Here is a 24,255-nt window from a genome sequence, read left to right as displayed (position 1 = left end):
CACATGTGAAAGAGAAAGACTTCTGCACAAATATACTCCCCAGATATATCTGGCCTTACTTTCTGATTTTAAAGTTCTCACCTGTTTTCTTTTGGTGATACATTATAGGTGATAATGGACATATTTTGGGCATTAGCTGCCTGTTGTCCTTACTTATTAGCACCCTACAATAAATGCTGTACTTTCCTTCACCCCCTTCAAAAAAAAAAAAAAAAAAGAGAGAGACTGTTTTGACTTTTATGCTGCACAAACTTATATCTACTTTTACATATTGCACAATTTTGTCTATCTGTACTTTACAATTGTAATCAGAACCTAAGTTCTCTGAATAAAATAGTTGAATATTCAGTCGGTTTGTTAGTTCTAGTATCCTTCTTTTACCAGAAAGGTGAAAACTATTACCTGCTCTCTCATAATGTATCTTTAAATCCCAAAGTTGTATAGAAGTTTTACTTTAAAAAAAAAAAAAAAATTGCTGTGTGTTTATATAGTGGAGTTCTTCAGCTTATGGAGAGTACTGTAATATATACCAGTTTACTTCATATTTCACATTGCAAAGACAATACATTAAATATGATTCATTCTTAAGACAGATGGAGAGAAAATCACAAGTAAATCCAAAATCACAAATAAATTTGATTGCTCCCATTTTACATGCCTATAAAAATACTTCATCTTCGTTTTTTTCCTTCCTCTTGCATACAGGAATGCTTTCAGTTCATACTACCAGCCCTACCTCATGCCATTGACCTTTTACGTGATGCCATTGTAAAAGTAAAGGAAGTTCATGATGAACTTGAAGATTTACCTTCCCCGCCACCACCTCTTTCCCCTCCTCCCACAACTAGCCCCCATAAACAGACAGAAGACAAAGGGGTTCAATGTGAGGAAGAGGAAGAAGAGAAGAAAGATAGTGGTGTTGCTTCAACAGAAGATAGTTCTTCATCACATATAACTGCAGCAGCCATTGCGGCCAAGGTAAGCCTGTTGAGAGAGACCCAGAGATCTAAAGGACCCATAGGTAAATGTATTGATTTCATCTCTCTTTCCATCCCATTCTTCCATAACTTAAATACAATTTTGTGGCATCCTTTAAAAAGAACTGGAATATTCATGACACTCTAAGCTGTATTCCCTCTATTATGTTGAGTTCTTGAAACATTTAAGTTTTGTTTTGAGTTCTGAGGCATTAAAAATTCTGCTGTTACCTATTGAAGTAGTAGCTCCCATGATAAACAATGTGACATTTAAGAACTCTGTGAAGATGTCAGTTTTGTGACCATATTAAATATATAATGTTTATGTATTCAGAACATCAAATATTCACAAATTCTTAAAGGAGCATCAAAAGAGGGTAAAAGACCTAAGATGGTTCAAGGAATTAGTTGAGAAAGATTAATATATTTTTTTTAAAAGACAAGACTTTTCATCAATTAACTACCATTTATTTAACTGTTGGACACAATTTACACCAGTCATATGGAGAAGAAATGGATGTAAGGTATTTGTATTTTTAATTTAATAAAGCAATAAATATTGTTAAAGCAGTATCAAAATATTGCAAGTTCTCTTCAAGCAATTCTGGGAGTAAATAGTACCATACAGTACTTAGTACAGTAAATAGTACCATACATTATTTCTGTAAATTTCATCATCATCTCAGAGTCACAGAACATGATTTACATTGTTAACCATATATCATATAACCCACCTTGTATACTTTAAAATCTTCAGAGAGTAGCATATCCCTTCTGGAAGTAATGTTTGTTCATTGATCGAGAATGTAAAGATTGGTGATCTAATCGTTTATGAAGTAATTCCTAAACTTTTATGGCTCGTCCAGAAATTTGGGCTATGAGCTTAGCATGAGAGGATTTTTGGACAACATTTATATTGGAAAGAATCATAGGGATCCTTTTGAAGTGTCCATTCAGACAACCATTAGATGGTTCCTTCACTGAAAACTGGATCATTCCATCTCCAGATCCATTCAGTGATCCATTAAGTCCTTACTTAGAGTAGTAAGTATTTAAGTTATGTGTGAGGTTTGTTTTATTTCATTTTGTTTTGTTTTTATGGAACTGATTGATGAAATAGGTACATTATTAAATCATCATATGTTCTCTTTCTTTTACTCTTAATTAAAAGAGTTAAAAGTACCATCAGTTTCAGCCTTAAAAAAAGCGTATACCATCTTAATTCTTAAGCTGATTTTGTCATTATACATTTGCGAATTTTGGGCATTTCAGTGTTCCATTTGTTTTCAATTTTTTCCTTTCCAGTCATTTTGCTTGTATAGTTTCATGTTTTCCTGTCATTGTATTCATCATTGTTATGTGTTGTGCATTAGAAGCATCCATTCTACACCAGTCCTGCTGTTATCATGGCACACGGTGAGCAGCCCATCCCTGGTCTCATCAGTTATTCCCATGATGCAACAGGCAGTGCAGAGGAACCGGTAAGACAAGAGGCTTTTGCATTACTGATTTTGCAAGTATATAGCCTACCTCCTGTATGGAGGTAGGCTGTAACTTATTACAGAAGATGTGTTTTATTCTGAAGGACCTTCACTAGTGCTTTTTTGTTGAAAATATAAGTGCCACTGAGTATCTTCCATCAAGGAATTTAATAGTTTCTCCTGTACCTGAAGTACTCCAACATCATTAAGATTTTATAGTATGTGGCAATGAATTTTCATCACATGATTTCCAAGAAATTCATGACTCAGAAGTCTTTTTCTTTAGTAATTTCATTACATACTTTGAAATATATTGCCTGCCTTAATTAAGATAATCCCGTAAGAAGATCACATTAAGTTTTAAAAATCAAAACAGATTGGTCAGAATAATATTTAATTTATATCAACCTTACTTTTTTTTTTCTTATGATTTTGCATCTTTCTTTTCTATAACTGTGTTTGCATTACAACCATTTAGAGAGTTGAGGCTTTGTACAAAAGCTAATTACTAATCTTCAGATAGAAACTTTTAAGGATATGTATCACTTCTTTCCGACTTTCCTGGTGGCTCAGACAGTAAAGATTCCACCTGTAATGCAAGAAATCTCTGGGTCGGAAAGATCCCCTGGAGAAGGGAATGGCTACCCACTCCAGTATTCTTGCCTGAAGAATTCCATGGACAGAGGAACCTGGAGGGCTACAGTCCATGGGGTCACAAAGAGTCAGATTAATACTTTCACGTTTTTTTCCATCACTTCTTTCAGTCATTAGCTGTGAATGGTACTTTGTGAAAAGTGTCAGGCTAGAAAAGATTAAACTGGTAAGTATAACTGAATAAGCAGTGACAATTTAGACCACAGCTGCAAAAAAAAAAAAAAAAACTCAGTCCCTGATATGAACATAAAATAAGAAAAGTAATAAAGTATAATTTTGTTTATAATCCTTAGAAGAAAAATACCCAGAATTTCAGGGGGATGCTAGGAGGAAAAGTAGTATTGGTTATCTTTTGGTAGATAAGCTACCAAATGGTGACTTTAACCGTCTATTCAACAAGCCATGCCTGGTTAGAAATACGCTTAGCCAAGTCAAAGGCCAAGTAGAAAAAGGAAATATTGGTTAATAAAATGATTAAGAATTTCAGTTAACAGCTGAATTCTCCAGCTATAGCTTTGCTATAAATTATAAACATTCCAAAATATACCAAACTGTCTTTTGTGTTCTCATATTATAAAGCAACCATAGCAACTATAATAATTATCCTGGTTTTCAAACTGAAATATTTGGAAGTTTTCTATTCATAACCAAGCTTTCAAGTTGTCATATTCTGAGTGTTATGTTATTATGTGAAAAATATTTGAATAACCAAAAAGATTTGAATAACTCTTCAATAGTTAGTTCCTAGTGATCTGAATACTTGCTATTGCCAAACTGACAAGTTGCTTTTTCAGGAAACAAAGAAGCTTGAGGAATGCCCTTTGTAGTGGTTATTTCTTAGTTGTCTCTTCAGCAGCCATTTGCAGTTCCCTCTTCCTAACATTTTACCCCATTCCCCAGTCATGTGATTTAGGTGAGATTGACTAACCCTCCGGCCTATGTATTTCACATAGCCACAGTTTTAGTTCAAGAAACACATAATTCAGGTCAATAAGAGCATCTATTAGGTTTTATTTGCACTGCTAGGAACATAGACTCTCTGTTTTCTATTGAATATGAATGAGGACATATATAACTCTAAAAGAATTGCTGTCTTGAACCATGAAAGTAATGCCTCCCAATAATGCAGCCAACTGTAAAGAAGCAATGCTAAGAAATGGAAGAGAAAACGAGATCCTGAGTCCTGGTCACATTGTTTGACCATTTACTCAAGCACTTATTGACTTCTCAGTTACCTGAGCCAATAGAGTACTTTAAAAACGTTAGAGGTAGAGATGGGTCAGCTGTGGTGTGCAACCAAAAAGCACGTTAGCATATCTCAATATGCAGTCTCTAGCCAAAGAGGTGGAAAAATTTCCATATAATAACTGAAAAATAGAAAATAGGAATCCCTGAAGTTTCATATTTGAGTAAGAAACCTCATTCAAGGGAATAGAGAGTAGGAGAGTGTGACACACAGGAGGTATCTTGTCCCATCACTTCATGGCAAATAGATGGGGAAAAAGTGGAAACAGTGACAGATTATATTTTCTTGAACTCCAGAATCACTGCAGATGGTGTCTGTGGCCATGCATTTAAAAGATGTTTGTTCCTTGGAAGGAAAGCCGTGACAAACCTAGACAGTATATTTTTAATAAAAAGCAGAGACATCACTTTGCTGACAAAGGTCTGTATAGTCAAAGTTACGGTTTTTCCAGTAGTCATGTACGGATGAGAGAGTTGGACCGTAAAGAAGGCTAAGCAATGAAGAATTGATGCTTTTGAACTATGGTGCTGAAGAAGACTTTTGGAATCCCTTGGACTACTTGGAGATCAAATCAGTCAATCTTAAAGGGAATCAACCCTGAATATTCATTGGAAGAACTGATGCTGAAGATGAAGCTCCGATACTTTGGCCACCTGATGCTAAGAGCCACCTCATTGGAAAAGACCCTGATGCTGGGCAAGATTGAGGGCAGGAGGAGAAGGGGACCACAGAGGATAAGATGGTTGGATGGTATCATCAACACCTTGGACATAAGTTTGAACAAACTCTGGGAGATAGTGAAGGACAGGGAAGCCTGGTATGCTGCAATCCACAGGGTCACAAAGAGTCAGACATGATTCAGTGAGTGAACAACAACAACACACAGGAGGAAACAGGGATAAATAAATCTTGCCCCTCTGATTACTTAAAAAGTATAAAGGTCTTTTCAAGGAGACTGGATCCAAATGTGAAAAAATTACAGCTATACTTTTGATGATTGCAATATGCTTGCACAACTCCAAACATAGTGAGAGGCATTTAAGACAAAGAGGCAAGAGACCCATGGAGATACATAATAATAAATCTTATCCCACTGACAGAAATTAAATCTTCTGGAGAAGTCCCATATAATAATGGTGGCCCCCAAGATGCATTGATTACAAGAAAATCTGCTGCCTGCTATGAGAAGAAAAAGAGTTGCTGATTTCCCTTTGGGAAATAATGGGCTTCCCTGGTGGCTCAGAAGATAAAAAAATCTGCTTGCAACATGGGAAAACTGGGTTTCTATCCCTGGGTTGGGAAGATCCCTTGGAGGAGGGTATGGCAACCTACTCCAGTAGTCTTGCCTGGAGAATCTCCATAGACAGAGATGCGTGGTGGGCTATAGTCCATGGGGTCACAAAGAGTCAGACACAGCTGAGAGACTAAGCACAGCACACAGCATAGAGAAAACTGTGTTCGACTGATAGGACCAATCAGGAACAGTCTACTTCCCAGAGTATGTATTTGTAACTTAAGAGAGAAAATGCTGAGTTAGCAACCTACCAATATTATTGATTTACCTGGAGATAAATCACACCATTACCACCAGAGACACTTGCAAAGTTTTGGTCAGAAAATTGAAGAATGTACATATTGTGTGTGTGTGTGTGTGTGTATATATATATATATATATATATATTTTTTTTTTATATATGTAATATGCTTAATGGAGAAGGCAATGGCACCCCACTCCAGTACTCTTGCCTGGAAAATCCCATGGATGGAGAAGCCTGGTAGACTATAGTCCATGGGGTCGCTAAGAGTCAGACACAACTGAGCGACTTCACTTTCACTTTTCACTTTCATGCATTGGAGAAGGAAATGGCAACCCATTCCAGGATTCTCTTGCCTGGAGAATCCCAGGGAAGCGGGGGGGCCTGGTGGGCTGCCGTCTCTGGGGTCGCACAGAGTTGGAAACTAAATATTAAAAAAATTAAGATCATGGCACCTGGCCCCATTACTTCATGGCAAATAGAAAGGGAAAAGGTCGAAGTAGTGACAGATTTCCTCTTCTTGGGCTCTGAAATCACTGCGGATATGACTACAGCCGTGAAATCAGAAGACAATTGCTTTGTGGCAGGAAAACTATGACAAACCTAGACAGTATGTTGAAAAGCACAGACATTACTCTGCCAACAAAGGTTTGTTTAGTGAAGGCTATGGTCTTCCCACTGGTCACGTATGATTGTGAGATCTGGACCGTAAAGAAGGCAAAGCGCCAAAGAATTGATGCCTTCGAACTGTTGTGCTGGAGAACACTCCTGAAAGTCCACTGGACAGCAGGGAGATCAAGCCAGTCAATCTTAAGGGAAATCAACCTGAATATTCACTGGAAGGACTGATGCTGAAGCTGAAGCTCTAGTATTCTGGTAATCTGATACAAATAGTCGACTCATTGGAAAAGACCCTGATGCTGGGAAAGTTGAGGGCAGAAAGAGAAGAGGGCATCAGAGGATGAGATGGCTAGATGGCATCACCGATGAAATGGACATGAACTTGGGCAAACTTTGGGAGGTAGTGAGAGACAGGGAGGCCTGGCGTGCTGCAGACCATGGGGTTGCAAAGAGTCTGACACGACTGGGCGACTGAAGAACAACTATATATATATGTGTAATGTGTGTTATATATATTTACATAATATATATATACACACATAATTTTATTGTTCCTATCTGTGCTGATTTTAGTATATTTACATAATATTAAATATTATTTATAATATATTTTAGTATATTAAACAATATTAAAATAATAGTCACTCTTCTAAACATTTTATATATACCAACACTTTACATACATTGTCATTTTACTTATCAGAAAATTGAAGCACTAATTGGTAAAGGACATATAACCAGCTAGAGATCTAACTGGTATTCAAGTCCAGGCAGTCTGGCTCCTGAATCATCACTCTTGACCTCTCTAATGTAACACCTCTCAGTGCAAGAGAGACAGAAAAACAGAATGATGTTCTGGGAGATGACTAGCTAGTACAAATTTGTTTGAAGAATGAGAACTAGGATATTTAGACCTTAGTTTGAAATACTTGAATGATAAAATTCAATGCACAACCTAAGCACTGTGAGTTATAGGATATATTTACTCTGAAAGGTTGCTGATTCAAGCAGTAGAGCTTTAAGCCATGAGCACAATTGGAATCAGAAATGTATTTAGACAAATACATGAAATCAAATGCTTTGGAGAACATAGTACAATACATGTTAAAGGATAGTATTTTTAAAGGTTTAATCATAATGTTCATAGAAATATAAAATGTGTCAAATATTTTATTTAATTAATGACAGAGCAGTAAGCTGTTAAACACGTTCAAACACGTTCAAAGTAAACAAAGGACACATGACAAAAAGTAAACAAAGTTGACAAAAAGTAAACAAATGACATATATCATCAGTCACAAAGATTGGCGTGAATTTATAAATAGACACAAAACTCAGTCAGTATACACAGGGTAAGGGTAATAATCAAATATTCCTTCTCGGGACAAAATGTATTTACATTGCTATAGACAATAATTTGCATTACTATTAGTTTTCTGTAACTTGCAAAGTTGTAAAATAGTGAAAGTAAAAAGTTCAGATAACCCAGAAGAGTATACAAATCAGGACATTTTAATAATCTTTCTTACCCATTTTCCGGACAACTCTCTACACCCCCAATCATAATAACCTCAAAGATGATTTTTGATGCAAAAAAATGGCTGGTCTCATTCATTAGTTTGGGCTTGATTGATTATTTAGCTGCAGCAAGATATTAAGATAGCCAGATAGCCTCTCTGAGTTTTTTTTTTGCAGTTACTGAGGCTGCAAAATTAGCTTTTATCTGGAAATTTTCAGAGAGAATCTCAGATTCTACTTTTTAAAGTTTCTATTTTTGCCATTCCAAGTTTAGGTAACAGAGCCCTAGACAATCCCTTCACTCTGTTTTACCTGCAGGTACCTGTTATGGGATGAATTCCTCTCTTTTCCAGGTCACCAAAATGTCATTACCACTTATAAGTGACCTTCCTTACCACATGCAAAGCTGAGACCCTCTACTCCAGGTATCAGGTCATTTTTCCTAAGAGGGCTTTGTAGTTATTAGGTCTGTGAGTATAGCCAATCTTTATTCTTCAGAAGTGGTAGTCATATCTGATTAAATGGTCACCATTCTCGAACATGATACAGATATGCCCTTAGTTCAGCCATCGATTTCTTCAGTTATATCCTGGTAGAGAGGAGGACATTCTTCATAAATCTATGAAAATCACTATATTGTCAAGAAAAGTTACCATACCTTGTAAGAGTTTCTGATTTCTGAGGGAATCAGTTAAATCAAATATTTTTAGTTTTAAGAAATCAGAATCTACGAAATTGTGTTGGTTATACATAGATTAAGAAGAAAGAAAAAGAATCTCCTCACATACACAGAGAAGAGAACATTTGAAACATCAGTAATATTCCAAACAAATAGCCAGAAAAAAAATTATTTGGTTTACTTAGTCCTAAGTAATCAGTTCTCATTCCTTTAGATTTTAGCTTAGCAGTCTGCTTTCATGAAACTTTCACCTTTTAGACTGATGAGCATTTTGGAAATACTAGCTCAGTCCACTGCTACAGTCTAAAAGTTACCTAAACAATAGTATGACTTAAGCAGTCTGTACCCAAGGGTATATTCTTTGAAGTGTCAGTAGCTGAAAGTATCTGGTACAGTTCTTTCCATGAGGCTTATAAAACTGTCCTTCTTTGGTAAATGTACAAGCTTTGGTTTGTAGCTTATAGCATAACTTTGAGGTAAGCCTCAAAATCCATCTGTAGATGACAAGAACTTAATAGCTGGAGTTATTAACTGTTACCAGTAATTTCAGAATGGAAGAGAGTAAAATTCTCTATTGAGGGGTGGAATATATTTCTTTCAAGAGTCTTAAGCAGTATTTTCCCTTAGAGTAAAAATACTAGGGTCTGTGAGGAATTGACAATTATCTAAGGACTTTACACAAAGCATAAAATTAATGAAATGGTTACATTAAAAGCAGTTTGCTTATATAAACTTAACCTAGAGAAGGCTGGGCTTCTCTTTCGACACAACAACTTTCCATGAAATTTATAGTTGTAACCCATCAAACAAATCTAATTATATCTTTCATCACTTTATCTGTGCTAAAAGAACAAGTTTTTGTGACTTCTAGGAACCTTCCAGGAAATCTCAAAGATAGTTTTAAGTGAAAGATACTCTGAAAATTTTTTAATAGTTTGTTCTATACTTAAGATTTGACTTAGAGTTTTCAGAGGAAATTTAGACACTTGATTTAAGATAGGATCATGGATGCCTGAGGAATAATTTTTAGGCCTTTTTAAATTAAAATGACTATAAAATAAAAGCATAAAAGGCACACAGTTGTTAAGAATTGACTCTTTCATAACTGAGGAAGTTTTTGTTCTTTTTCCACTTAAGAAGCCAAGCATATAACAAAATTAACATATAGCAAAGAAAATTATTCTGGTAAGACACTGAATTTCTGCTGTCTAGACAGATTACATAGATAGTAGGTAAAAGCACTCATCAGTAAGCCCAGGAAATAAGCCCATCAAAACTAAGTGAACTTTGTTTCAGGTGAATATATATTTTAACACATTTTGTAACTTATTTTCAGGCATTACAAATCCAAGGAAATAACTTCAATTTCCAAGTTTTATCTTTTGTTATGTTTTTTCAAATATTCTGGAACGAATTGATACTTTGCTTTAGGACTGCAGTCCTTTTTCAGATGACCCACATGATGAAAACTGTCTTCACAATAATATGATAACATGCAACAGGTTGATCACTGCTTTTTTCAAATGAATTAATATTTGTAAAACTTTTGTTTCGATTTCTAATTCAGTAAATATTGATAATTATTGTAAAGGGGCTCAGAGACCAAAAAGTTTCAGGACTGCTGCTTTAGAGCAGTGTTTTTTTTTTTTGTTTGTTGGTTGGTTGGTTTTGTTAAAAAAATAAAAATACAAGCTCAGTTGCTTATCTCTATCACGGTTGTTCAGCAACTCATTTTGGTATACTTTTAGTAAAAGTAAGGCATTTCTATTTCACAGAGAAAACTTGGGGTAAATAATTAAGAAGTGTCTGACGTATGCATATTTTAACAGACAGCAAAGCTCATGAACATGTATAATTTTCTACAGCAGCATGACTTACTTATAACACTTACTGCTTGTTAAAGTGGCAAAAAGGAGCATGTTCATAAACATGACAAAAATGTTTACAATTTATATAGCAAATAAAAATAAACCAAGGTATATAAACTTAAAATTATGATTAATAATCAGTACAACAAAAGAAAAATAGATAAATTGGACTTTATCAACTTAAGGACTTTTGTGCATCGAAGAATACAGTCAGAGGGAACACCATTAACAGAATGAAAGAAACACATTTGAGAAAGGATTAGTATCTAGAATATAAGAAGAATTCCTACAACTGAGTAGCAAAAAAAAAAAAAAGGTGGGGGGGGAGACCCTATTGAAACATGGGTGAAGGATTTGAATAGTCATTTCTCCAAGGAATGTATACAAACAGAAACATGCACAAAAAGATACTCATCATTAGGAAACTGTAATTCAAAACCGCAATGAGAGACCACTTTATATACATTTAGGTGTTTTAGTAACCACCACCACCACCCTTCTCCCACAAATAACCCGGAAAATAAGTAGAGGCAAGTATTTGTTTAATGCCATTTCATTGTACACTGATTAAAGTGGTAAATTTTGTTTTATTTATTATTAGTAATTGATGTCTCCTAATTCTTATTTAAAAATTATCCAGATTTCTAATGATTATCCATTAATTAATTTAATATCAATCCAAAGTTTAAATTACTTAAAGATCGTAGAAATTATATTCAAGCTGACATGTAATTTAGGAGTAATTTAAGCTTGTTCAGTCAGTAAACCTCTATGTGTTTAGGGAAAGCAGCCCACGTAAAACAAAATATATATTTATATTTAACATATGAAAAATTTCAAGACAGTCTTTAAGCTACAATTATTTAAGCTTATCCTATTTGCCAAAGATTTACCCTAATTATATGAACTTGGATTTTTAAAATACTTACAAATTACTTTCTAGTAGATTTTTTTAAGTCTAGCATATTTAAAGTATTAAAAATTCAGTTTCTTTATTTGGGGATATACTAAGGATATTCCCCTTCATGGAATCACAGCTTTGTCATGGTGAAGGAGCTTGCATAATTCAGTCAAGCCATGAGCCATGCTGTGCAGGGCCACCCAAGACATACGAGTCATAGTGCAGAGTTCTGACAAAATGTGGCCCACTGGAGGAGGGAAATGGCAACCCACTCCAGTATTCTTGCCACGAGAACCCCATGAACAGTATGAAAAGGCAAAAAGATGTGACCCCGGAAGGTAAGCCCCCAGGTTGAAAGGTGTCCAATATGCTACTGGGCAAGAGTGGAAGGCAACTGCTAATAGCTCCAGAATGAAGCAGCTGGGCCAAAGCAGAAATAACTCTCAGTTGTGGATGTGTCTGGTGGTGAAAGTAAAATCTGATGCCATAAAGAACAACATTGCATAGGAACATGGATGTAAGGTCCATTTAGGTAAATTCGACGTGGCAGTACATTATACTTCCCTAGTGAAAAAGAATCACTTGGAGAAAACCTTTTTACATTACTCCCAGTTTTTTTACAACTTGGATTTGTAAAATATCTAAAAGACTGAAGAGTACAGAAAATTCAAAACAGTCCACTACACAAGACACCTAATAATATTTTTGCCCACTTCAGAGTCTTTCACAATTTTTTCTGGCATATGAAAGGAATTCAGTAATGCATGGATGTTTACAGAATTGAATAAAATTTCTGTTCAAGATGTCCATGGGCTTAGTGTGCTTTTTTATACTTATTTATTTGTTTCTATTCATATGGATGCCACATAGTGGGATTTTTTTGAAGATTATGTGATCTTTAGTAATAAATGTTTGAGTTTCTCAAAATTTGAATAGAAAAAACCAAAAAGTTTTTATATTCCTACTATAGATGTCAATATAGGGATTGATTTATTAGGATGCCAATTGTTTTTTTCCTAACATTGACCATTGAGTAATATTGTGGACTGATTGTGTATATATTTGTTATAAACTTGTAGTAATCATTACTTGGGTAAAAAAATGTATGTTCTTACAGTTTTTCAAAAAGATTGCTATTACCAATAAGGTAAATAGGAAGTTATATTAAAAAGTTCATAGACTTTTTCAAACCTGGGAAATAGTGTGCACTGTGCTTTAACAGCTAGAGCCTTGGCATTAGATAGTTTCTGTTCTGCTAGATTCTACATGATCTGTTTCTAGATCCTTCTGTTACCATCTCTCTCCCTCTCCCCATTGCTCACTGAATTTACATCCAGCTTTGTCTTGGCTCTGGGAACATGCTGTTACCACTACCGAGAAGCTCTTAACCCCACTCTTTGCCTGGCTAACTTCTGTTTATCCTTTCTGTTCCAGTTTCAGTGTCTCATTAATCACAGAAAGACTTTACTAATCTGCCTTCTCTGATCTAAATTTTTCTCGTTATTCTCTCTCATAACACCTTGTTATTTTCCTTTATAACACTTCCACAATTTACAACTATATATTATTCATGTGTTTGATTTCTATGGGACTTCCCTAGTAGCTCAGATGATAAAGAATCCACCTGCAATGCAGGAAACCTGGGTTCAAGTCCCTGGGTTGGGAAGATCCACTGGAGAAGGAAATAGCAACCCACTCCAGTATTCTTGCTTGGAGAAGCCCATGGACAGAAGCGTCTGGCAGCTGCAGTCCGTGGGGTCACAAAGAGTTGAACATGACTAAGCGACTAACACTTTCACTTTGATTTCTGTATATGTTATCTATAATATCCATGAGACGAGGATCACATCTCTTAGTTTATATGATTAATCCTGGAGGAAATCAGTGCTGAATATTCATTGGGAGGACTGATACTGAAGCTGAAACTCCAGTACTTTGGCCACATGATGCGAAAAACTGACTTATTTGAAAAGACCCTGATACTAGGAATGATTGAAGGCAGGAGGAGAAGGGGATGACAGAGGATGTGATGGTTGGATGGCATCACTGACTCAATGGACATGAGTTTGAATAAGCTCCAGGAGTTGGTGATGGACAGGGGACCCTGGAGTGCTGCAGTCCATGGGGTTGCAAAGAGTCAGACATGGCTGACCAACTGAACTGAACTGACATCTGGCACAGTTTGACTCATAGTATATACCCTGTATGAATATTTGTTAACTATATTTTATGAAAAAAATATGAAACACCATCCAACTAAGTTCATAAGACATATAAAAAACCAAAATACATTTAGCATTCCCCATGATTTATAAGAACTTTTACATGATATAAACAAATAATCAACATATTCTCTCCCTATACTAAGCAAATATATTAAGCAGCTATAGTAATAATGATAACAAGACAGCTTTTAAATGCTGATTACGTAGCAGACATTTTTCTAAGAGTTTTAGACAAATACACAATCGGAAATTGATACTGGAATATAGGTGTTAGCAAGGTTATAACTTTTTATTTTCCTGGAAGGTAAATTTATATGAAATAGCACGTTATAATAAAAACTCTGATTAAGACCATTAAGAACAACAAAAATCCTAAATAATTTTAGTAAGTGTAAATAATTGTTAAGAAACAAACTCATGAATATTTAAATTTTTACAGTTATTTAAAAACGTCTGTTATAGACATACTTCATAAGATCTCTGTCTAGACAAAATCATAAAGTGTGGCTTTTCTTTATAAATATGAATCTTAAATTCTTGTGGGGTTTTTTTTTTATACCATTGATTTTAATCAAAATCCAGGTCCTCACATATATTCTTATTGAGTTTCATTTTGCTACATTTAACTGATCAGTCCACCCCAAGGAGACTTTTTCAAAATCTGTATAAGACATCTGATATTTTATGCAAATAATGCAAATACGTTAATCGTGTTGTCACTCAAGTCAGTTACAGAACATTTTTTTAGGATAGGCTATTTCACATGCTATTTCAGTTCAGTTCAGTTCAGTCGCTCAGTCGTGTCCGACTCTGCGGCCCCATGAACTGCAGCACGCCAGGCCTCCCTGTCCATCACCAACTCCCAGAGTTCACTCAAACTCACGTTCATCGAGTCAGTGATGCCATCCAGCCATCTCAACCTCTGTCGTCCCCTTCTCCTCCTGCCCGCAATCCCTCCCAGCATCAGAGTCTTTTCCAATGAGTCAACTCTTCGCATGAGGTGGCCAAAGTACTGGAGTTTCAGCTTTAGCATCATTCCTTCCAAAGAATACCCAGGATTGATCTCCTTTAGACTGGACTGGTTGGATCTCCTTGCAGTCCGTGGGACTCTCAAGAGTCTTCTCCAACACCACAGTTCAAAAGCATCAATTCTTTGGCGCTCAGCTTTCTCTCACAGTCCAACTCTCACATCCACACATGACTACTGGAAAAACCATAGCCTTGACTAGACGGACCTTTGTTGGCAAAGTAATATCTCTGCTTTTGAATATGCTATCTAGGTTGGTCGTAACTTTCCTTCCAAGGAGTAAGCGTCTTTTAATTTCATGGCTGCAGTCACCATCTGCAGTGATTTTGGAGCCCAGAAAAATAAAGTCTGACACTGTTTCCCCATGTATTTCCCATGAAGTGATGGGACCAGATGCCATGATCTTCATTTTCTGAATGTTGAGTTTTAAGCCAAATTTTTCACTCTCCTCTTTCACTTTCATCAAGAGGCTTTTTAGTTCCTCTTCACTTTCTGCCATAAGGGTGGTATCATCTGCATATCTGAGGTTATTGATATTTCTCCCGGTAATCCTGATTCCAGCTTGTGCTTCTTCCAGCCCAGTGTTTCTCATGATGTATTCTGCATGAACTATGTACATGCTATTTAGGATAGGCTGTTTCACAGGCTACCAGAAAGCCTATTGGTTAATTGCTTAACCAGCTGACATATTTCTCTTACAGCCCATCAAAAGCCACTTTGTCTATCTTGTTCCAAGAACTTTTTGAATTCTTGTCAAATATATGGCTTGTCAAATATCTTACAGAATTCAAGATACTCTGGTTTGATAGTTTTGTTCTTTAGTAAAATTTTCATAGTGCTTAATCATATAACTTTAATTGGTATTCTGACCAGTATTAGAAGCTCTGGAAAGACATGTGATAGTTTTTTTTTCTGAAAGAACATATTTAGGCATTCATATGTAATCTATTTTTATTATTAGTTCAGATCCTGTACTGTACACTTGGATGTGTAATAGGATTTTTAAGAGAGTTCAGCCTACCTTAAATATCTCTAAACAGAGACATTACTAGGAAAGGTTTTATATGATATAGCTAACCACCAGGCTAGACAAGGACTTCAAAAGCTTCACCATGGAGATTGACAAATTGTTGTTATGAAAGCCATGTTTCTTTATATATGGCTGTTTTGGGAGACTCACTTCAATTATTATAAGTTTGATCACTAGCTACCCAAAATTTAATCCAGATAACAGGTCTTCTATTGTATTAGTCTTGCAACTTTTCTGTTAGTTTAAATATTTTTTCAAAATAAAAATATTAGGTGGTAAAAACAGTGATTGAAAGGGAAAATGTCTGCTCACTTAAGAATTTCTCTAGCATCAAGATACAAAGTTGTGCGTTTGTTGATATTCTTATTAGCAATTCAAAAGACAGAGTTTATAAAGAAAGTGATATTTTGGCTAGGTACTCTAATTTTGATAATATAATTCTCCATTTCTTTTTTTAGAAGTGTTTGCCCAATCAGTGAAAACAGCTTTAGAACAGAATACCTACATAACTAGAAATAATCAGATCCTAAGAAAATAGGTATTCCAATTATAATTTCCCTTCATGAGGAGAATTCTATTGTTTAGTAGTTCACAGTTGAAATTACAGTACATATCTACACAGGATTTGATATCAACTGAAGCAAATTGTTTTCCCTATGTTCTCAGTTGCATAAGATAATAGGAATGTAGACGAGTGCTCTTAAAAGTAGGAATGTTATTTCTTTTGGAAGTTACTTGACATTTCTGTTTATTTGTGCTGACTTACCATGCAAATTCTGCTTGCTCTAAGTGGAACCCCACTACTTTAGCAAGGCTTTCATTCATCTCTTACTAATTCCTTTTTTTTTTTTTTTTTTTTTTTTAATTTTACCTGGAGGATAGTTGCTTTACAATGCTGTGTTGGTTTCTGCCATACATCAACATGAATTAGACACAGGTGGATATACCCCTCCCCTTGAAACTCCCTCTCGCCTCCCATCCCGTCCTACCCTCCTATGTTGTCACGGAGCACCTGCTTTGACCTCCCTGTATCATACAGAAAATGTCCACTGGCTCCCTATTTTACATATGATAATTTATATGTTTCCACACTACTATCTCAGTTTGTCCTACCCTCTCCTTCCCCTACTATGCCCATAAGTCTGTCCTCTATGTCTGCTTCTCCAATTCTGCCCTGCTGATAGGTTCATCAGTACCATCTTTCTAGACTCCTTATATATGCATTTATATATGATATTTGTTTTACTCTTTCTGACTTGCTTCACTCTGTATAACAGGCTCTAGGTTCATCCACCTCATTAGGACTGACTCAAATGTGTTCTTTTTATGGCTGAGTAATATGCTATTGGGTATGTGTAAGTATGTATGTATGTATGTATGTATCACAACTTGTTTATCCATTCATCTGTTGATGGACATCTAGGTTGCTTCCATGTCCTAGCTGTTGTAAATAGTGCTGCCACGAACATTGGAGTACATGCGTCTCTTTCAGTTTTGGTTTTCTCGAGGTATGTGCCCCGTAGTGGAATTTTGGGGTCATATGGTAATTCTCTTGCTAGTTTTTTAAGAAATCTCCATACTGTTCTCCATTGTGGCTGTAACAATTGCAATTTTTAGAGCTTTACTTTTTTTTATCTCCTCATTTCCCCTATTCTCTCTTGCGTATTATATTAAAATAAAGATCACCAAGGCTAAACTGTCCTTTCTGCTTAAACTATTTTTCTGAGTTAATGTTTTATTCTATTCCTTCTATCTCAAGAGAGCCTGTAATTCTGTTATTAGCTTCTTCAACTTCTTTATTATCAAAGAAAAAATTATTCACTATCAATTCTGTACAAGACATTATGCTCCTTTTTTTGAGTTCTCCCTAGCTGTTGAGCATATTTACCACTTCTTAATTTTTGAAACATCCCTCCCAGAAGTTTCATTACTAAAACTTTTTTTTTTTACTATACAGTAGTACATGAGTACATTCTTTTTATTAAAACATACAGATGAAATATAGGTAAGATTAGCATCCACCTGAATCATCCTCTCATCTCATTCTCATTTGCGTTCACACACCCCCAGAAGTAAATGCTTTTTAGTAAATTAGAGGGGTATCCTTTAAAACTTTATTGTCTTTTTCTGTACAAAGGTAGTAAATAAAATCCGAACAGTTTGTATGTGGTGTGTGTTATGTGCGTGTGTGTATTTAATTAAGAGGAGAGAGAAAAGTGACAAGCTGTTTCTAAAATTTATATAGAACAGAAAGTGCAAAGGATCAAAAATAACCAAGATCCTCTTTGAATAAGAAAAGAATAAAGTGAGAGGATCTGCTCTATAAATAGCAAGACTTAAAATGATATAAAGTAGTACATTGCTGGTGCACGAATTAACACTTTGATCAATGAAACAGAAGAGAAGCCTGAAAATACCAACACATGGACACTTGGTATATAACAGAATTTGTACCACACATTAATGAAGAAGCTCTTTTTTCAAAAAATGATGCTGGGACCACAAGCTGTCCTTATGGAAAAAGAAAAAGTGAAATTGATCTCTTATCCCATATAATATCCAAGAATCAATTCTAATTTTTTCAGAGACCTAAATATGAAAGGCAGAACTATAAAGCTTTCATAGATTTATATAGGACAAAATCTTCGTTGTAACGGATCAGAGACTTCCCAGGTGGCACTAGTGGTAAAGAGTGAAAGTCGCTCAGTCGTGTCTGACTCTTTGCGAGTCCATGGACTATACAGTCCATGGAATTCTCAAGGCCAGAATACTGCAGTGGGTAGCCTTTCCCTTCTCCAGGGGGTCTTCCCAACCCAGGGATCGAACCCAGGTCTCCCACATTACAGGCAGATTCTTTACCGGTTGAGCCACAAGGAAGCCCTGCCTACAAATACAGGAGACATAAGAGATGCAGGTTTGATCCTTGGGTTGGGAAGATCTCCTGAAGAAGGAAATGGCAACCCACTCTAGTATTCTTGCCTGGGAAATCCCATGGACAGAGGAGCCTAGCAGGCTACAGGCCTTAGGGCTGCAAAGAGTCAGATACAACTGAAGTGACTTAGCTTAGCAATGGATTAGCAAGGATTTCTTTTTCAATATAATTGAAGTAAGATTCACCATTTTTAGGTGTACAATTCAATGGCTTTTGGTACATTTACAATGTGTGCAAGCATCACTGGAATCTAACTCCAGAATATTTTATCACCCTTCAAAAATACCACACCCAGTAAGTAGTCACTGCCCGTACCCCTGCCTCTCATCCCATCAGCCACTAATTTGCATACTGGTTATGTATTTGCCCACTCTGAACATTACACTTGAGTGGAATCATGCAATATGTGACTGTTCATATCTAGCTTCTTTCACTTCACATCATGTTTTTAAGGTTCATCTGTGTTGTAGCAGTATCAGTACTCTGTTTTATAGCTGTAAAATATTCCATTGTATAGGTATACCGTCACATGTTGTGTAGCCATTGATGAGTTGATAAACATTTTAGTTGTTTCCACTTTTTGTTTAAAAATAATGCTGCTATTAACATCTGTGCAAGCATTTGTTTGAAAATCAATCTTTAATGCTTTTGGTTATACACCTTGAATAGAATGGTTGAATCATATGGTAATTCTGTGTTTAACCTTGTGAGGAACCATCAAATTGTTTTTCACAGAGCTGCAACATTTTGCAAATCTAACAGGAATGTTTGAGGTTTTCAATTTCTCCACATATTCAACAACGTTTTTTATTTTCCTTTTTTAAAGAGATCAGGGCCATTGAGTGGATGTTAAGTATCTCATTGTGGTTTTTTGTTTTTAATTTTATTTTATTTTTAAACTTTACAATATTGTATTAGTTTTGCCAAATATCGAAATGAATCCGCCACAGGTATACCCGTGTTCCCCATCCTGAACCCTCTTCCCTCCTCCCTCCCCTACCCTCCCTCTGGGTCGTCCCAGTGCACCAGCCCCAAGCATCGAGTACCGTGCATCGAACCTGGACTGGCGACTCGTTTCATACATGATATTATACATGTTTCAATGCTATTCTCCCAAATCTCCCCACCCTCTCCCTCTCCCACAGAGTCCATAAGACTGATCTATACATCAGTGTCTCTTTTGCTGTCTCGTACACAGGGTTATTGTTACCATCTTTCTAAATTCCATATATATGCGTTAGTATACTGTATTGGTGTTTTTCTTTCTGGCTTACTTCACTCTGTATAATAGGATCCAGTTTCATCCATCTCATTAGAACTGATTCAAATGTATTCTTTTTAATGCCTGAGTAATACTCCATTGTGTATATGTACCATAGCTTTCTTATCCATTCATCTGCTGATGGGCATCTAGGTTGCTTCCATGTCCTGGCTATTATAAACAGTGCTGCGATGAACATTGGGGTACACGTGTCTCTTTCCCTTCTGGTTTCCTCAGTGTGTATGCCCAGCAGTGGGATTGCTGGATCATAAGGCAGTTCTATTTCCAGTTTTTTAAGGAATCTCCACACTGTTCTCCATAGTGGCTGTACTAGTTTGCATTCCCACCAACAGTGTAAGAGAGTTCCCTTTTCTCCACACCCTCTCCAGCATTTATTGCTTGTAGACTCTTGGATCGCAGCCATTGTGGTTTTGATTTGCATTTCCCTAATTACTAATGATAATGAACATCTTTTCATGATCCTTGTTGGCCATTTCTATATCTTCTTCAGAGAAATGTCTATTCAAGTCATTTCACTCATTTCTGAAAATGAGGTATTTTATTAATGAGTTATATTTTGTTGTTCCAGTGTAATTATTCTTTGTATATTCTGGATACTAAACTATTGTCAGATATATGGTTTGCAAATATTTTCTCCCGTTCTATTGACTGAGAAAAGAAGAGAAACGAAGGCAAAGGAGAAAAGGAAGGATATATCCATCTGAATGCAGAGTTCCAAAGAATAGCAAGGGGAGAAAAGAAAACCTTCCTCAGTGATCAATGCAAAGAAACAGAAGAAAACAATTGAAAGAGAAAGACTAGAGATCTCTTCAAGAAGATTAGAGATACCAAGGGAACATTTCATGCAAAGATGGGCTCAATAAAGGACAGAAACAGTATGGACCTAACAGAAGCAGAAGATATTAAGAAGAGGTGGCAAGAATACACAGAAGAACTATACAAAAAATATCTTAATTACTCACATAACCACAATGGTGTGATCACTCACCTAGAGCCAGACATCCTAGAGTCCAAAGTCAAGTGGACCTTAAGAAGCATCACTATGAACAAAGCTAGTGGAGATGATGGAATTCCAGTTGAGTTATTTCAAATCCGAAAAGATGATGCTGTGAAGGTGCTGTGTCCAATATGCCAGCAAATTTGGAAAACTCAGCAGTGGCCACAAGACTGGAAAAAGGTCAGTTTCATGAAAATCCCAAGGAAAGGCCATGCCAAAGAATGTTCAAACTACCACACAATTGCACTCATTTCACACGCTAGCAAAGTAATGCTGAAAATTCTCCAAGCTAGGCTTGAATAGTACTTGAACTGAGAACTTCCAGATGTTCAATGTGGATTTAGAAAAGGCAGAGGAACCAGAGATCAAATTGCCAACATCCACTGGATCCTAGAAAAAGCAAGAGAGTTCCAGAAAAACATCTACTTCTGTTTCATTGACTATGCTAAAGTTTTTGACTTTGTGGATCAAAATAAACTATAGAAAATTCTTAAGAGAGATGGAAATACCAGACTACCTTACCTGCCCCCAAAACCTATATGCAGATCAAGAAGCAACAGTTAAAACCGGACATGGAACTATGGACTGGTTCCAAATTGGGAAAAGAGTTTGTCAAGGCTATATATTGTCACCCTGCTTGTTTAACTTCTTTGCAGATTACATCATGTGAAATGCCAGGCTGGATGAAGCTTAACCTGGGATCAAAATTGCCGGGTGAAATATCAGTAACCTCAGATATGCAGATAACCTTTATGGCAGAAAGCAAAGAGGAACTAAAGAGCCTCTTGATGAAGGTGAAAGAGGAGAGTAAAAAGGCTGGCCTAAAACTCAACATTCAAAAAACGAAGACCATGACATCCAGTCCCATCATTTCATGGCAAATAGTTGGGGAAACAATGGAAACAGTGAGAGACTTTATTTTCTTGGGCTCCAGAATCACTGCAGATGGTGACTGCAGCTATGAAATTAAAAGACGCTTGCTCCTTGGAAGAAAAGACCTAGAGAGCATATTAAAAAGCAGAGAGATTACTTTGCCAACAGTGTTCCATCTAATCAAAGCTATGGTTTTTCCAGTAGTCAGGAATAAATGTGAGAGTTGGATCATAAAAAAGGCTGAGCATCAAAGAATTGATGCTTTTGAACTGTGGTGTTGGAGAAGACTCTTGAGAGTCCCATGGACTGCAAGGAGATCCAACCAGTCCATTCTGAAGGAGATCAGTCCTGGGTGTTCTTTGGAAGGACTGATGCTAAAGCTGAAACTCCAGTACTTTTGACCATCTCATGCAAAGAGTTGACTCATTGGAAAAGACTCTGATGCTGGGAGGGATTGGAGGTAGGAGGAAAAGGGGACGACAGAGGATGAGATGGCTGGATGGCATCACTGACTCGATGGACGTGGGTTTGAGTGAACTTCGGGAGTTGGTGATGGACAGGGAGGCCTGGCGTGCTGCAGTTCATGGGGTCACAAAGAGTTGGACACGACTGATTGACTGAACTGAACTGAACTGAACTGAATAGCTAACTGTCTAACTATCAATAAAATGTAATAAAAATTAAAATATTCTGTTCATCAGAATACGTGATGAAATTGGAAGGCAAGCTGCATAGTAGGAATAGATATTTATACCATATAAAACTGATAAAGACTTGCTATCCAGAATAGATACAGAAATGTAATAATTAAGTAAAAAGAATGACTCATAAAGGGAAAATTGGGTGAAAGACTTGAACTTTACAAAAGAGAACATCTAAATGGCTGGTAAACAAATGAAAAAGTGTTTACTCTTATTAACAATGAGGGAAAAAGAAAGCCACTTTAGGATATTTTTACTGTCCATCACATCTGAAAAAATATTACTGACAATACTAGGTAGAGCTAAGTTGTGAAGTAAGACAAATTGTTACTATTTTCTTTTCATAGACTTTTAAATTGGCTTAATCAATTTGGGAATTTGTAAAAGAAGATATTCACAGCCAGCAACCAGCAATTCTGTTTCTGACTGTATGTATCCTGCTGCTGCTGCTAGAATTAATGCATATGGGAATTATGATACATGACCAAGAGTCATTGATAATGTCTCTAAAAAGGGAAAATTACGAACACTCTGCAACAGAATAATGGGCTTCCATTATTGATTTTATTTATTATTTAAGAATTCACAATGATGGTTGAGAATTCCTTTGCCAATGCCTTAGTTATCCTCCATGCTCATTCATCAGTGCATTTATTCCAGATGTTTATGACTCTCCTAGAGAGATCTTTCCCATTTGTATTTCCCCCTTGTCAAATAGACCTTTATTCCAAGCACCAAAGAAAAGAATATTAGTGAATGTCTTTTTCTCTCCCCACAAATTTCACTACTTTATCATCCCCACTTGCTTCCTCATTTCTACTTTTTCTTGTTTACTTTAGTATCTTATATAATTGTATATAATTGTATATCTTATATAACTGCTAGTTCCAAGGGCATCTTTTCACCTCTCATCTTACTCCTGTTCTCTCTAATAATTGATATTTTGTAACATTTAAAAGTTTCTTCTCTTTTCTCTTCCCTTATGTTTACTCTGTCTTGATTTTCCTCTTTTGTCTCTCACAATTTCTTAAAGATAGGTAGACCAATAATTTATCTTCCAAACTGAAATACTTTCATACCATCAACCTTTGGTCTTTTACATATTTTCCTTGGATGACCTGAAATATTTGCATGACTGAAACTACCACCTTCAATGATCATTCCCAAAGTATATGTCCAGTCTAACTTTTTCATGACTCCAGACTCATATTTCCAATAGTTTATTGTATATTTCCAAACTAGTAACCCAAAAGTATATACATGACAATATTTTTAATTTTTATTCATTTATTTATTTATATCTTTTGCTGTGCTAGATCTTCATTGCTGTGTGGGTGTTCTCTAATTGACATGAGTGGAGGCTAGTCTACCAGTTGTGGTGTGTGGGCTTATCATGGTGTCTTCTCTTGTAGGGCAAAGGCTTTGGGCATGCAGGCTTCAGTAGTTGTAGCACGTGGGCTCCATAGCTGTGGCTCCTGGGTTCTAGAGTACAGGCTCAATAATTGCGGTGTACAGGTTCACTTGCTTTGTGGCATGTGGAATCTTCCTAGACCAGACATTATCCCCTTGTTATCAAACATGTATCCCCTGCATTGACAGGCAGCTTCTTATCCACTATACCACCAGGGAAGTACCTGTTCCTCACAGTTTACTTTTACCTTCTCCCTCAAATTTCCTACTGTTTTGTTTACTGAAGGGGTGGAGGTGA

At 36.2% G+C, this 24,255-nt stretch overlaps 1 protein-coding gene across 12 annotated transcripts in view; it reads left to right on the top strand.

Moving 5' to 3' along the window:
* GPHN (gephyrin) overlaps window positions 1-24,255 on the top strand; it is a 535,685-nt gene that overhangs the window by 309,419 nt on the left and 202,011 nt on the right. For 6 of the 12 annotated variants that reach the window (XM_070377681.1, XM_070377683.1, XM_070377682.1 and 3 more), the window contains 2 exons: window positions 706-978; window positions 2,351-2,458. In XM_070377681.1, the coding sequence (XP_070233782.1) occupies window positions 706-978; window positions 2,351-2,458 (381 nt within the window). The remainder of the gene's footprint in view (window positions 1-705; window positions 979-2,350; window positions 2,459-24,255) is intronic. The other 6 variants (XM_070377686.1, XM_070377689.1, XM_070377688.1 and 3 more) reach the window with 1 other exon arrangement.

This window comes from Bos mutus, chromosome 10 (genome assembly GCF_027580195.1).
Source record: "Bos mutus isolate GX-2022 chromosome 10, NWIPB_WYAK_1.1, whole genome shotgun sequence".
Taxonomy (NCBI): domain Eukaryota; kingdom Metazoa; phylum Chordata; class Mammalia; order Artiodactyla; family Bovidae; genus Bos; species Bos mutus.
This window is presented reverse-complemented; position numbering and strand designations above follow the sequence as displayed.